This window comes from Somniosus microcephalus, chromosome 1 (assembly GCF_052327205.1).
Source record: "Somniosus microcephalus isolate GS21.2 chromosome 1, FLI_Smic_1.0, whole genome shotgun sequence".
Classification (NCBI taxonomy): domain Eukaryota; kingdom Metazoa; phylum Chordata; class Chondrichthyes; order Squaliformes; family Somniosidae; genus Somniosus; species Somniosus microcephalus.
Genome location: NC_140987.1, coordinates 239329358 through 239344732, shown reverse-complemented (window position 1 = coordinate 239344732; position 15375 = coordinate 239329358). Strand labels below are relative to the sequence as shown.

The 15375-nt window shown below is 43.1% G+C and overlaps 1 protein-coding gene across 22 annotated transcripts in view; it reads left to right on the top strand.

Annotated features, from left to right (window-relative positions):
- The window catches only part of LOC147124680 (adhesion G protein-coupled receptor L3-like), a 783432-nt gene that overhangs the window by 703017 nt on the left and 65040 nt on the right, over positions 1-15375 (top strand). For 10 of the 22 annotated variants that reach the window (XM_085991353.1, XM_085991371.1, XM_085991324.1 and 7 more), the window contains one exon: positions 13356-13397. The exons of the other annotated variants lie outside the window; for them this stretch is intronic. In XM_085991353.1, coding sequence (XP_085847479.1) covers positions 13356-13397 — 42 coding nt within the window. The remainder of the gene's footprint in view (positions 1-13355; positions 13398-15375) is intronic. 22 annotated transcript variants of the gene reach the window in all.

The following is a 15375-nucleotide window of genomic DNA, read 5'->3' as shown; positions in this document are numbered from 1 at the left end:
AGGAGTGAGGTGCTACCTCAGAGTGCTGGCGAAGCAAGGAAGGACAAATCAAAATAAACCTGCAAAGTGCTGCTCAGTATTCAAAACTCCTTCACACAACGTTGAATCTCTCCAGAAGTGTCTCTCTCTCTCTCTCTCTCTCAGAATGTGTGGTGCAAAAATGTCACCGACAAAAAAAGGCAGGAAGCGGTCGCCTTTAAGTAGCGCTCCCCTAGTCCCTTTCTGACAGCATAACGCTCCCCTCAACCTGTTGTTGCTAGCGGCAGGGGGTAAGGCAGGCGGCGCCACTCAATATCCGGTCCGGGGCGCTAACGGGGCGTTGCACACTAGACTGACGTCACGATCTGCCGGCGCAGGAGATCGTGGTGGAAGTGTTTAGTGCTGCCGCAAAATGTCTAGTTAATTTCACGAGCGGCACAAGCATTGCCGCGCCCGGGTGCTAGTTGCTTTGTGCCCCAATTGGAGCCCTCTTAAGGTGCTAACAGGCGGCGCAAGCAACTGAATTTTTCCCCCCTATCAGCCTGATGAAAGGTCATCGACCTGAAACATTAACTCTGTTTCTCTCTCCACAGATGCTGCCTGACCTGAGTATTTCCAGCATTTCCTGTTTTTATTTCAGATTGCCAGCATCCGCAGTATTTTGCATCCATATAATATATACTTTGATGAAGTCTTCAACCTTCCTAAGCTCCTATATTAGATGAGAAAGCCCAACAGTAGCTAATAGACTATGTGTAGGGAATAATAGTCAGCAGAAATAAAACGGTCAGCCTGATTTCCTGAGTGACTATTAAGATCAGAATGAGTAAATGCATTCAGTCTTCATTTTGTGGGCAGACCCTTTTAATCTTTCTTTTCCCCCACCACCATTTCCAACATTTTGCATTATGAGGGTTTTTTTTTCATTAAATATTAATTTAAAACTTTTTTTGAGAGAGAATTCAAGTAAAATTTTAAACTGGCTCTCAAGAGCCAGCAATTGTTTTTTTAAAATTTAATGTGGGCACCACTGATGAGGCCAGAAGGTTTTAAGAGTCAACCTCCTAGTGTGGGGCTGGAGTCACATGTAGGCCGGACCGGGTGGGGCTGGAATCACATGTAGGCCGGACCGGGTGGGGCTGGAGTCACATGTAGGCCGGACCGGGTGGGGCTGGAGTCACATGTAGGCCGGACCGGGTGGGGCTGGAGTCACATGTAGGCCGGACCGGGTGGGGCTGGAGTCACATGTAGGCCGGACCGGGTGGGGCTGGAGTCACACGTAGGCCGGACCGGGTGGGGCTGGAGTCACATGTAGGCCGGACCGGGTGGGGCTGGAGTCACATGTAGGCCGGACCGGGTGGGGCTGGAGTCACATGTAGGCCGGACCGGGTGGGGCTGGAGTCACACGTAGGCCGGACCGGGTGGGGCTGGAGTCACATGTAGGCCGGACCGGGTGGGGCTGGAGTCACATGTAGGCCGGACCGGGTGGGGCTGGAGTCACATGTAGGCCGGACCGGGTGGGGCTGGAGTCACATGTAGGCCGGACCGGGTAAGAGTGGCAGGTTCCCTTCCCTCAATTACATTATTGAGCTGGCTGGGTTTTCACAATATATGAAAATGACGGAAGGAAAAGACCAGCAGGTCCATCAAGCCTGCCCCACACCCATGGTGGCTGGAGCATCATGACGAAGCACTTCCCATCTAACACGGCCCCCCCTTGCAGCCATGAGATCTCCTGGGAAAGGCAAAAATAAACAGAAAAACCCAAGGCCGATGAGGAGGGACAGAAATCTGGAAAAAGAACGTTCCTGCAGCTTTCATGGTCATTATCTTTCTGGTGCCAGCCTACAAATTACCAGATTTATTGAATTTTGGTTCACAATTGAGATTTGAACTCTGGACATCTGGGTTGCTGGTCCAATATCACAACCATTAGTCTACCATACCCTGGTTTAACAATGTAATTTGATCAGATTACAATCGAATACTTGGCCACACTTTCATTAATGATGTAGACCTGGCTCCCAGGAGAACATGGGTCACACTTACACTGTGGTTCGAGTCTCGCACCCTAGTGCCCATAGTTTTTTTCTGCTGCAGTGGGGGTGGGGTTAAATTCAGAACTAATCTTCGGAAACATTATTTCAGTAAGCGAGTGGTCAATCTATGGAACAGGCTCCCTCGGAAGATGGTGGAAGCAAATAGTATTGATTCATTCAAATGCACACTAGATAGATTTCTTCCAAAAAATAGTATTTTGGGATTCAGTATATGTGTAATCTGGGACATGACGTGGTAAGTGCAGCATGCTTGGGCGGAACATGTGACTTTGGTTCCCAAAGTATTCCTTGCCTCGTATCCAGGTCTGTTGTAGACTAATTGATAGAGATTAATTGTTCAACAACTCCATTATCATTGTATCGTGTGACTACCAGGATGTTGGAAGGTGAGCTAGATGGACCTTGGGTCTTTTTTCATCTTACAATTCCTATGGTCCTTCCTGTGAAGAGAATTGCTCCAAAATACTAAGCTATATTTGGGGTTCTGAAACTTTCTAGGGCCTCTCACGCTCCGCTGCCATAACTTCGACAGAAGCCCCATTTATGCTTGTAAACAGGGTTTCCGCCAATTTTATGTTGAAGGTGAGCAAAAACAAGCTTTTATATCTTGTCAAAATATACAGATGATGCTGACTACGTCTCTGTGAATTGCAAAACAGGAGGCCAGTCCTCCCCTTCTAGCTAACTAGTACATCATATTTTAAGTAATTATTAATTACATGTTATATGCAAAATAATATACATTGCTGTATTAATTAATTATAAGTTAGTCTCTCAGGAGGCTTCCTGACTCGGTCCGGATAACGCCTCGGGGGTGTAGTAGTTTCTGGTGGTGTAGTAGGTTCTTCTGGCAAGGCTGATTCGGCTTGAAGGCCAGTGTCGGGTTCATCGGGCTCCAGTATCACCGGATCGGAGGTAGATATGGGTATCTCTACTTCATCGTTAGATGTATAGAGTGGTGGTGTAGGTTGTCCCTTTTCGGATGACTTGATGATTTGGTCAGCATGGCGCCTTATTATGCTGTCTCCGATGTCCACGGTATACATCAGTGGTCCTAATCGTGTGCAGATAGTTCCAGGCTGCCATTTCTCGGTACGGTAGTCCCGGGCCAAAACCGGTTGGCCTATCTGGAAGACCCTAGTTGGCCTTTCATTCATGCCCTGAAACTGCCGGTTCTCCACGTCCCTTCGGATGTTGGGCTTGACCAAATCCAGCCGGCATCTTAGGTTTCTATTGTAGAACATCATGGCGGGAGTTTGGTTAGTAACCATATGCGTTGCATTCCTATATGCAAATAAGAAGTTATCCACCTTGTGCTGAAGTTTTATGTCTTCATTACCCATGGCCTTAATGGCCTTCTTGAAGGTCTGGACAAACCTTTCAGCCAATCCATTGGTGGCGGGGTGGTACGGGGCGGACGTGTAGTGCTTTACCCCATTGTTCTTTAAGAACTTTCTGAATTCTTCGGACACAAATTGCGGTCCATTATCAGAACATATCTGCTCCGGCAGCCCATTCCTGGCAAATATGGTCCTTAATACTGTGATGGTTTTTTCCGTGGTGGTGGAGGACATCTTTATTACCTCCGGCCACTTGGAGTGTGCATCAACTGCGATTAAGAACATTGAGTCCATAAATGGACCAGCAAAGTCGATGTGCACCCTTTGCCAGGGAGATGAGGGCCACTCCCATGGATGTAGAGGGGCCTGTGGCGGAGCATTTTGGACCTTCTGGCATCCTAGGCAGCTCTTGATCATGTCTTCGATGTCTCCATCGATACCTGGCCACCATACAAACGCCCTAGCTAGGTTCTTCATTTTCACTCCACCCAGATGCCCCTCGTGAAGCTCCTTTAGCACTTTATCCTGGAGTTTGGGTGGAATCACCACTCTGGATCCACACATCAAGGTTCCTCGGCACACTGACAGCTGTTCTCTTCTTTGCGAGAATGCTGGCAACAGTGGTTCGCCATGTGCTGGCCATCCCTTCACTGTTAAATCGTAGACCCGTGAGAGTAGGGTCATTTCTTGTCTCCCTTTCAATGGCAGAATTTGTCACCGGTAGACATTCCACTATGGTAGAGTGGAATATCTCTACTGGGTCTACTGTAGGTGCCTCTTCTATCGTTGGCAACGGTAGGCGTGATAAACCGTCAGCATTCCCATGCTGTTTTGACCCTTTGTATTCAATGTTGTATTGGTGTGCTCCTAGAAAAAGGGACCACCTCTGTAGTCTTTGTGCCGTCATAATGGGGACACCTTTTTTAGGGTTGAATATGGAGATGAGGGGTTGATGGTCAGTCAGCAAGGTAAATTTTTGTCTGTGTAGGTAATGGTTGAATTTCTTCACTCCCCATACCAGGCTGAGTGCTTCCCTGTCTATCTGGGCATAGTTACGCTCAGCTGAGTTCAATGAGCGTGACGCAAAAGCTATCGGCCGTTCCGAGCCATCAGGGAATCTATGGGACAATACCGCTCCTATGCCGTAAGGGGATGCATCGCATGCCAGTCTGATTGGTAGTGATGGGTTGTAATGAGCCAAAATTTTCTCGGATGTGATTAAGTCTTTACATTTATGGAAGGCACGTTTACAGTCTTCGTTCCATTTCCAAATCACTCCTGTCTGTAGAAGATCATTAAGAGGGTGTAGAATAGTTGATAAGTTCGGTAAAAATTTATGATAGTAATTTATTAATCCCAGGAATGACCTTAATTGTGAAACATTTTCAGGTGCTGGGGCTTTTATAACTGCTTCAATTTTTTCAGGTGACTTATGCAACCCTTCCTTATTAATTATGTGGCCACAATATGATATCTGATTTTGGAAAAATTCGCACTTGGGGCGATTTGCTCGTAGGCCCCGTTCTTTCAGCCTAGTGAGCACCTGCTCCAAATTGGCAAGGTGCTCGTTGTCTTTTTCTCCTGTTATAAGGATGTCGTCTAGGTAGCATTGAGTCCCCGGAATCCCTTGCAGGACTTGCTCCATAGCTCTTTGCCAGATAGCTGGAGCTGATGCTATTCCAAAAACCAGTCGATTGTACTGGTACAGGCCTTTGTGTGTGTTTATTGTGAGATACTTTTTAGAGGTCTCCTCAACCTCCATCTGTAGATATGCCTGTGCCAAGTCAATTTTTGTGAAACGTTTCCCTCCGGATAGTGAGGCGGAAATATCTTCTATCCTCGGAAGAGGATACTGTACCGTGTGAAGGACCGGGTTTACAGTCACCTTAAAGTCCCCACAGATGCGAATATTTTTCTGTTCCTCAGAGTTATTTTTCAATGTTTTTTTCATGACTGGAACGATGGGTGTTGCCCATTCGCTCCAATCTATTTTGGATAATACGCCTGCCTTTTCCAAATTCTTCAGCTCTGCCTCGACTGCCGGACGTATTGCGTATGGCACCGGTCTTGCCTTAAAAAAGTTTTGGAATTGCTGTATCTTCCACTTTTATTGAGGCGGTGATGCCTTTCAAGGTTCCTAGTTTCTCTTGAAACACTTCTTTGGCGTTGGCCAAGATGTCTTTTAATCGTTCAGGTATGATGTCATCATTGCTTTTTTCCTTACTGGTCACCGTCAGTGCCTGAATGGAGTGCCAGTCTAAACGTATCTTCCTTATCCATTCACGTCCCAACAACGGTGGACCACCATCTTGTAGAATGTATAAATACAACTTTTGTATTTCTTTGCCATTGTATACCACAGGCACCCTTATTTTTCCTTTGGGGTAGACTTTCTGCCCCGTATATGTTTTTAAGATAATGGATGTGTCTTTTAGAGGTATATGCGAAAATAGCCTCTCGTAATCTCGTCGATTTATTACGGTTAGAGCTGATCCTGTATCTAGCTCCATTTTAACTGGGGACCCTGCTATTGTGAGGGTAACCCAAATGGTTTGGTAATCCTCTTTGGCAAGTACATTATGTAATTTGAGACAGCTTAGTCTCTTGTTTCCGGAGTCGCTATCGCTATTCTGGTCTTCGGAGCTACTGTCCGCCATCATTTGTACCTTCCTGTACTTTTCTTTATTGATTTTTTGTTTTCTGTCAGTGGATTTATTTTGTCCAGATTGGCATACCCGTGCAATGTGTCCAATCTTACCACATTGCCTGCATGCTTTGCCCTTGAACCAGCAGTCCCTCTGGTTATGGGTGGATCTGCCGCAGCGATAACATCTTCCGAACTCCTGTGTCATTTTATGGGTGCCGAAGTCGTGTGTCTCTTGTTGTATCTCTGCAGCTCCTTTTGCTGCTGCTTCGTATGATACAGCCATACTGAAAGCTTTGTCCAATGTTAAATCTTTTTCAGAAAGCAGTCTTTTTTGCGTTCCTTCACTTAAGAGACCGCAAACAAATTTGTCTCGAAGATAATCCAATAGTCCTGCTCCGAATTGGCAGTACTTTGATAGCTTTCTTAATTCGGTTAGGTAATCAGCGTTACTTTCATTCTTGTGTTGATTTCTCTTGAAGAACTTGAATCGTTCCGCTATCAGCAGCGGTGTTGGGTTTAAGTGCTCCTGCAGGGTATCAACAATTTCTTTAAAAGTCTTGTCCTTTGGTTTGGCTGGAGTGATTAAATTTCGTAACAGCCCGTAAGTCTTCGCGACCATTAAGTTCAGAAGTACTGAAGCTTTTTTTTCACCTGTTATTCCATTTGCAGTGCAATAAACCTCTACTCTTTCCACGTATGTGGTCCAATCTTCTATTTCGCCATCAAAAGCCTCAATATTACCAGATTTAGGCATTTCAGAAAAGATATGGCGCTTCCCGCGCTTTTTTTTTTCTCTCTGTAGCAACGATATGGCGCTTCCCGCGCTTTCCCGCCGCTGCTACCGATAACAACGCTGTTTTACTGTGGTTTCCGTTTATTCACTGTTGGAGACTCGTTCCCGACGGTGGTCTAAACGCTGAACTGCTTGCCGCGCCGGCCGTCTCTCGAGTGCACCCTCCCAGTCCGTTATTGCTTGCCTCCGATTTCGCTGCCTGTCTCAGCTGTAGAGCCCGCCGCTGGAGCTCCAGCCTGACGCCCAGGAAGGATTAGCGCAGTACCTGTCACCAGCTTGGCCAACTGGTGAAACCACAGTTTCTCTTACTTCCTTGAGTCTTCTGGACGCTGGAGGAATCGATGTCCTTGAGGTGCTGCCGAATTGCACGTAAGTCCGTTTCCACTTCGTCGCCACTGTAGTGTCCGTGTGTAGATAAAGACACTGAAGACAGGAGTTGGTTCATAGGTATTTACTAAGCAAGTCTGGGGGGGGGGTTTCTAAAGGATATACACAATACACAGGCTTATATAGCCCAAGTGGCAATTACCGGCATTACGCACACCTGGGGCTCTTAAAGGCACATACACCATAATTGCTCTTAAAGGCACATACACCACAGCCAGTCAGTTTTAGATAACTTGATGAAGCATAAGGATGGAGTGTGAAGTAGTGTGTAATGGGAGTTGCATGATCATACCATTGACAGGTCACATGGCACCAGGAGACTTATGGTTTTGTTCTACAATTTTACAGAAGAAGTTATTGTCTTGTGAATATTGTTGTGAATTATTGCAGTATTTTACAATCAGCGTAAGCCACAGTGACCTTAATCAAATCTTACAGAAACCCCCATATCAGTAGGACTGTGTATCTGAAATTTAATTTACTGTAATAAGTAGTAATTTACTATTCCATTCAATTATCTTGAAATCTTTAAAGTGTCAAAAAAAAGTAATTAATTTTCGAGTCTTTATTTCTTCAGAATGTTGAACATTCTTCCAGGCCCTGATCTTATTCTCCTGTAAAATTAAATTAATGCCTGATGCTTCCGAGAATCAAATTAACACCCAGCTCTTGTAAGGTTGCACACTAGTCTGTGATGCGTGGTCTGTGTTCTCTATCAAACAAACTGCAGCGTTGTATGCTGAATATGTCTGCAGTTGTGTGGTAAACACATCGAGTGCAGTTAAGCAGCCTACATCAGCAATTTTGTTCCTTTTAATGCATCAATTTTTGGTTGATCAATTTTGTTTTAATCAGTGAGAAATGCAGAGTTTCCCATTTACAACTTTCTGTCCGTGTCCTGCACTCCCAGGTCATTATATAGAATGACATAGAAATTGCAACATGGAAACAGGCCATCCATCCCTCCCAGTCCATGTTGGTGTTTCTCCTCCACGTGAGCAGTAATCCTAATTCCATGTATCCATTCTGTTCCATATTCCTTATTCCCTTTTCCATTAGGAGCCTATCTAACCTATTCTTAAATGTTGACATGGTCTCTGCTTCAATCATTAACTCCAGTAGTGCATTCCACAGCCTCTCCGTTCTCCAGCGCTCGGTCCTAAATCTTTCACATTTAATCTTATATCTATGTCCCCTTGTTCTAGATTCTGCAGTCGCTGGTCAAGTATAGAACAGCCAACTACAGAGCCAAGAAGCCTTTCTTCTAACTGCTAGAATCTAGCCCAACAATATGCTTTAGTCTCTATCTCTGAAAAGTGCCCTCCCTGCACCAATATGATGGTTTTCATTTCCCACGCTAGCTATCGTGTGGCTTGTTTGAATTCAATCGCTAATTAATTGGAGTTTTGTACCATGAGCAATGTGGCTACTAGGCACTGGGTTCCTATTGTCCAAGCTAATTTCACAGAGGGGGCTTTCACAGATGAAGGGGGCTTCCATCTTATTAGTTCAGCCTGGATTGAAGTCCCAGAGGTGAAAGGCCAGTGTCGAATCCACTGTCCCTGCACCAATACAGTTACAGAACTGAGGTGCTTCTAAGTAGCTTATAATAAAAGCTCTCAGAAATGTTTCAAGTGGTTTACAATAAACCATTTAAAAAGAAAAAGCATTATGCAAGGTGCTAGGTAGAGAAATATTGCGAGCGTGTGAGCGAGGACATACGTGTGTTCCTTCTACATTCTTGTGTTTCAGTTAAAACACCAATAATATCCAAATGATGGAGCAAATTCCTTTCAGGCCTGTAGTTAGTCCTGCCTTCTAATAAAAATGGAGGAACAGATAGGATTCTTGACATGTAATTTGGAGCACTTAATCAACGCTTAGCATTCTGGAAGCTTTCTATTTCAAAGTATTTTAGAAAAATTGCCACAAGGAGACCAATTTTCAGCTGTTCAGAAAAAGATGGTGAATGACTCTTCAATATTAAAATTGACTGCTTTTATGTTTAAATTGTTTTCACTTCAACCTCCAGGACCCATCTCGGATAAGTAATAAACTTGTGTGAATTACACTTCTAGTGTGCTTTATAAAAGGTCACAAAAGTGATGGCGAAACAGACTTAAATGATTTTGTTCTGTTTGCTTTGTCAGCCAATAATGTAGAGAAACAAATAAAGGTGGGGAAGATGTGTTTGTTTTATTTGTTGGTCTGACCCACACTGAAACCCTTTGAATTAACACGTGCTCTCTGATTACTTCAGTGAGGATTTTAATGACTGATATTAATGGTGATGTTACAGTCTTTCAAGTATCATTTTTGTCCTCTTCTTAACTTAATTGGTTATACAATAGAAACAGAACTTTCAAATGCAATAAAATGTTTGTGACATAAGAAAGATCATGTCGTTCAACCCACTGAGCTGCTTGTTCCACAGATAATGTATAATTTGACTTGCTGCTGTAAGTAGCAGTTTACTATTCTATTCTACTCCACCAATTTAAACTTTTGAGGGAAGGTTTTGTGCAAGCACGCTCGGATCCTCAAAACCTTCAGAATTCGGCTCTTATTTAAGAGGTTACAGGGAAACTAACTGGCAGTTTACCGCTAACAAATTCTCTAAACCATCTAGAAAATGGGTTCACCTTCAAGACTGCAATGACGGGGAAAAAAATTATACGTGCGTGTCTGTGTACATATGGCTCATTTTTCTGATTGGAGAATGCTCCTTGTTGAACACCGCTTCCTAATGCTCTCCATTCTAAGCATTTAACCCTTTGTGGTATCTGTGACACTAAGATCAAGCATCTGTGTGCTGCCCGAAGATGTAATCATTGTCCCTGTTTATTTGTTCTGGTCTTATTGATAGTCATATTGATTTGATTAAATGTTATGTCCTCTGGGAGTCCATGTATTTTGAGTCATTACTATAACCAGAATGTAACCTATTGCGTATGGACGCCTGGGGCAGGGGGTTGAAAATTATTCTTTGATTAATAATTGGCTGAGGTCTGTAATCCATTTGAGAGAATAGAAAGCAGTTTGCTTTAATGTAATTGGACATAAGCACATTGACAGTTGCACTGAGATGTCTCAGTAATGCAAGCTGTGTTTTCTTTGTAAGGTATTATTCCTTATGTTTTTTCAAATATATCCAGTTTATGGTCACACACCAGCTGGACGTTGAGGAAGTGGAATCCCTTTCAGTTCTGGTATAGGGCAGAGTTGACATGCGGCGCGTGCAGTCACTGGCACCCTGCACCATGGGGAAGCCTGCAATCCTAGCGAAGCCGCGTGCTCGCTCTGCCTGCTTGTCTCTGGCAAAAGAGAATGAAATGTAGTCAGCTCTCTTTGAATAGAGAGCCTCTGTTACCTCCCTTACACAACAGTGGATGGCAAACTGGGAGATGTTGCAAATATCTCCAGCTTCATCCTGGAAGGAGCCAGATGCATAAAAGTTCTTCGCCACAGTCACCTTCACAGCCACTGGCAATGCGGACCTCACCCTGCTCTGAGGTTGCAGTTGTGGCTGCAGCAGGTGGCAGATTTCAGTGAGGACGTCCTTGGTGAAGCTCAGACAGTTTCGCACACTGGCCTGGAATTTGCGATCAGCAGCTAAGCGAAGGCATTCGCTGCTGGCCCCAAAGTATGCTTCGTGATCACTGTGTCGAGAACTTCGGGTTTTCCAACCTTCAATTCAATTCAACAGACTGTAGTGGGGATCCCCTTGTGTGACCTGCTGTGATGTCAACAGGCCGTCTAAGCAGCCAATCAAAATGCAGAATTCTCACAGACAGCAAACAAGAAAGTGAGTAAGCTTTTAAAATTCAAACTTTTTAAAAATGTTAGAGAAAAACAAAGATTGGGGATCTCACATAGGGAAAAGGCAAACCTGAAATAAAGATGGACAAACATTTTTTTTACATAATTTTTTTTTCAAAAGTTTCTTAATTTTTAATTTTTATTAAAATGGACAAATTTCACACTGCACAACATTCCAGTCCCTTAACATTTGTTTAGCAGTAATAATGCTGTTAAAACCCCAGTTACATCTAACGCCTTTGGGTCTAACTTTTAGTGGGGAATTTAACAGCGTACATACTTTGGAAGAGCCGAAGTTTTCAGTAGTTTCCCTGATTTGGCTGCTTACACAGATTGCCGGCTCTGTGGGGGGGAGGCGGGCACAGCGCAGCCTGTGTCAGAGCTGTTAATGACGGACTGCAACTTCAGAATTTCCGCATATGCCAAATCCCGAAGTTGTGGTCAGTTTCAACGGCGGAATGACTGCCAACGCTGCCAGTACGTCGTCATCCCAATCGCAAATTCCAGGCCATTGTTCGTCGCTGAAGTTCAGGGAGGAAAATTGCTTCCTGAGCACCTTGGGCGGATATGGACTTCTCCTTCTCCTTCCAGCAGCTTGTCCTGCTCTGTTCATTCTCCAAGTCATGCTGTATTCCAAAGGGAATGCGTACTAGTGCACCCATTTTCTGGCAGCACGTGGTTTGTGCAGAAGCCTTGAAGTCAGCAAAAGGTCCTTCAGTACCTGCCACACCACAGCCTGCAGGCTTTGCAACTTGAAACAACTATAGAAAGCACCAAACACTTGTAGAATCTTAGCAACAGCCAGAAGAAATCAGTTAGCACCTAAACTGAAAGTAGTTGATGATCTCTTTAAATCGAGCTGGTGGGAGTCCTTCCTGCTGCTGAACGCGTGTTCAGCTGTGCGATTTTAAAAGAGCTGGAGCGTTGAGCTCCAAAATGGCACCGTAGGTGACAAATCAGCATTGCATGCTCTGCATGACTTACCTGCTCTGCACACTTCCAGCGGACACTAGCTGCGCGCGCCCATGCCTTCACCAATATGGCATCCAGTGGGATTCACCTCATAAGTATGTGTGTGAGCATAGGACGACATTTTTGTACCCAAACGGCACCCGTGGCACACAAACAATGGCTGCCACCGGTCCCAATTACTCTCCGAATATACTTTCACTAGACTTGCATACCACGCTATCCTCATCGATGTTTGTTTGAGTGCTTAAAAAAATCCTACACTTCTGTTTCCCTGTAGTTTTCTTCACCTTTTCTATGATCCTTTGGAAAAGGAGTTAGAGTTTTCCATTAATCTGAAGTGATGCAATCCACATGGTGAGATATGTATCTGCTTATAGGGAGTTTGAATTTTATTCAGAAGATGTTGCTTATAGGGCTGTTTACTTTTAATCAATAATCAAAATGTTGAAAGAGATAGTGATGTGGTCAAATGTCTGCTAAATTTATTAAATGCAATATTGCAAATGCAGAAAAAAACAGTGGACTGTTTACTGCAGCTGTAGCTGACTGAAACATGGTCTTCCTATAGCATTACTGTGATTTCTTTTTTAGCCCTACTCGTGGTGGTAGTAAGAATGGAATTTTGGCCCTTTCCATAGTGACAGACATGGAGAACTACCACTGGAACTTGGAGAAGAGGAACATGGGTAGTGATTCTATGGCATATAATTGTTGTCCATAATATGACACTGACTGGCATTACACACAATTTGCATATCACCGGCATGCCCTGTGATCCTAGATAGCAAATTTGGGTGACTGTGCTGGAAATAGCAGCTTTTTATACTGCCAATCTTTTTTGAATTTCCACATTTTTATTGGTGAGCATCAATATGGTATCTTCCATTGTGTTGATGCCTTTAAGTGTTAATTGGTGCAGATTGGTACAAAACTTCTTGACTGAGTTGATAAATTTTCATACTTCATATTTGCAGCTTTCAATCCAACTTTTTGTCAGTGTGCATTGCAGCAAAACTCTTCAATTCCATGGAATTCCATTGCTCTGTTTGGAAATTGCCATCTTATTTCAATTTTTATTTAGTTGTCTATAACTAACAGATGTAGTTTTGATTTGGATTTTTTAAATCAGCAAAATGAATATCCTCACAGACATAATAGGCTTTGAAAAGAATCAAAACATAAAATCAGTCAATGTTTCTTTAAGATGCCCCTGTTTAACATTTTACTCTTTTTTTCCTGATGGTTATGTTTTTTGCTCCATTTTTAATTTTACACTCTCTGGTAATGTGCAACAATTCACTGGAAATCAATGTGAACAATTCTGTTCTATTTTGTGTTTTTTTCTTTGCTTATTTTAGCTATCGATTTTACGATGGCTGCTTTAATGTGGAATGGCGAGGGTAAGAGCTGGTATCCTCTTGAAGAGGGTTGAAATGACAATCATCAGTATTTAAATAATCTCATTGATTTGTGATTACCGACTGTATTGGTTCTCCAAGAGCTTGCAGAGAAACTATTTAGAGAGATTAATGATTGCTCTAACACCATTAACAAAAGCCTTAAGCATCTGCTCAGCAAGTCACCTTGCAGCCCCCTGCTAGAAGTAGCCAAATCTTAATCAACTCATTACACTATCTCAAGACAATGCATAAAAATGACTAAAGTCTTGCTACAATTATGAAAGATTTATATTATTTTTTTTTTTAATGGTTTACCACATAAAATCTTCCCAGGGGAGGGATCGAGCAGCTATTGCCAATCCTGCTCTCAAACCAGCAGTTAACGGGGCAAACCAGTCGACAAATCCTTAGCAGAGTCGCTGCTTTCTTGCTCTGGATGTGCCGTGCCACAGCACATCTTTTGAAAAAATATTGCTTGCTGCGTTTGGAATGCATGTATGCAGCTTCAAATCCTTTATTGAATTGATGGGTATCCCTGGAATGTTTCAACATGTTTCTGATGAGCAATGCATCATAATACAGTGCCAGGAAAAGCTGAGGATTTACAATATTGATGTGAACCTGACTAATAGGACTGTAATAGACTGCGAGAGTGTGTCTGTTGGATCGGGCACTTTATAAAGCTAAGTGCTTTTATCTACACACACTGCCGCTGTATTGCTTTACCCTGTACTAGCTGATTGTCACTGAAATTTAGTTACAAAAAGGCACATGATGCACATTATATCCAGTCATTATTTTATGAATATTATAAAAGGACATTCTTCCAAGTCACCAAACAAAGAAGGGGATTAATCTTTCAATTCCTCGTAACAGTGGCCGGTATGTTCAAAATAACTGCTGGTGTTTAAAAGATGTCATTCCAACCCTAGTTCAGAGTTTATAGTTAGTGTGCTGTTCATTTTGTCAATCTAGCAGAATTCCTTTAGTTCTGTCACAAATTGGCTTTCTTCCTCACAGCTAGTGTACAACTGCATACTGATGCTGTTTGATCCATTCCTTCCTTTCACCCCCTCCAAGACAATTGAAAGGCATTTACTGCTCGGCATCAACTAATGCCCCTTTTGTTAACCTCCTCAGGGTAGTTTAACTCTATGAAAAGACCTATCTAAAAGATGAAAATCGTTTTGCAGACGCTGTCTAAAACCATTAGTTGGCTGGCAAAGTCACTAATGATGTACATGGCAGCAATTCTGTTCACAGATGATTGACTGACTAAAATATAAAGACAATCTAATGCGTACTTTTTAAATGTACCTTATTTTCTTGCTCTTTCCCCCACTCCACCAAAAGGTGCGCTACTTTGCCATGGGAGGTGGAGTAGTTGCAGCAACACATTCTCACCCAACATGGTGCACTGGTGTATTTCTCTCAATACCTTGCCTACAGTGACTGTGAAGCGCCTCTACAGTGTTGTTACAAGGCCAGCATATTACTTTGATGCTACTATGGGGAAAAAATCCTTAAGCGCTTATGATGCTCTTAATTAATCACATCAAATTGCTTGTTTGTTATAAACAGAGTGACACCTTTGTGTTAGCTCAGCATGCTCTCCAGACAACAGCTCAACTTTGGAAGGCTAGAAGCTGTATTTATGCTGCTCGGTGCTTTTCACAGTTCAAGTAGTCACAGTATCAAAATTTGACACACTGACCATTATGCCTTACCGAAACCCTATTCAGCAACAGTGCCCCTGGATTAGGCACACTGAGAATGACCTTAAAAGATCTTCTCCAATGCAATAACAGTAAAGGGAATACTTTAATTTTTATAACCAAAGAGACATAAACATTGCTTCTGTACCATCTCTAAATCAGTAAAAATTTGTAATTGGGTAATATTAGTTCTTCTAATTTTATCCCCAAACTGCATAAGATTTATTTGCACAGCCCTGTTTAGTTATTTTGTCACGCATGTC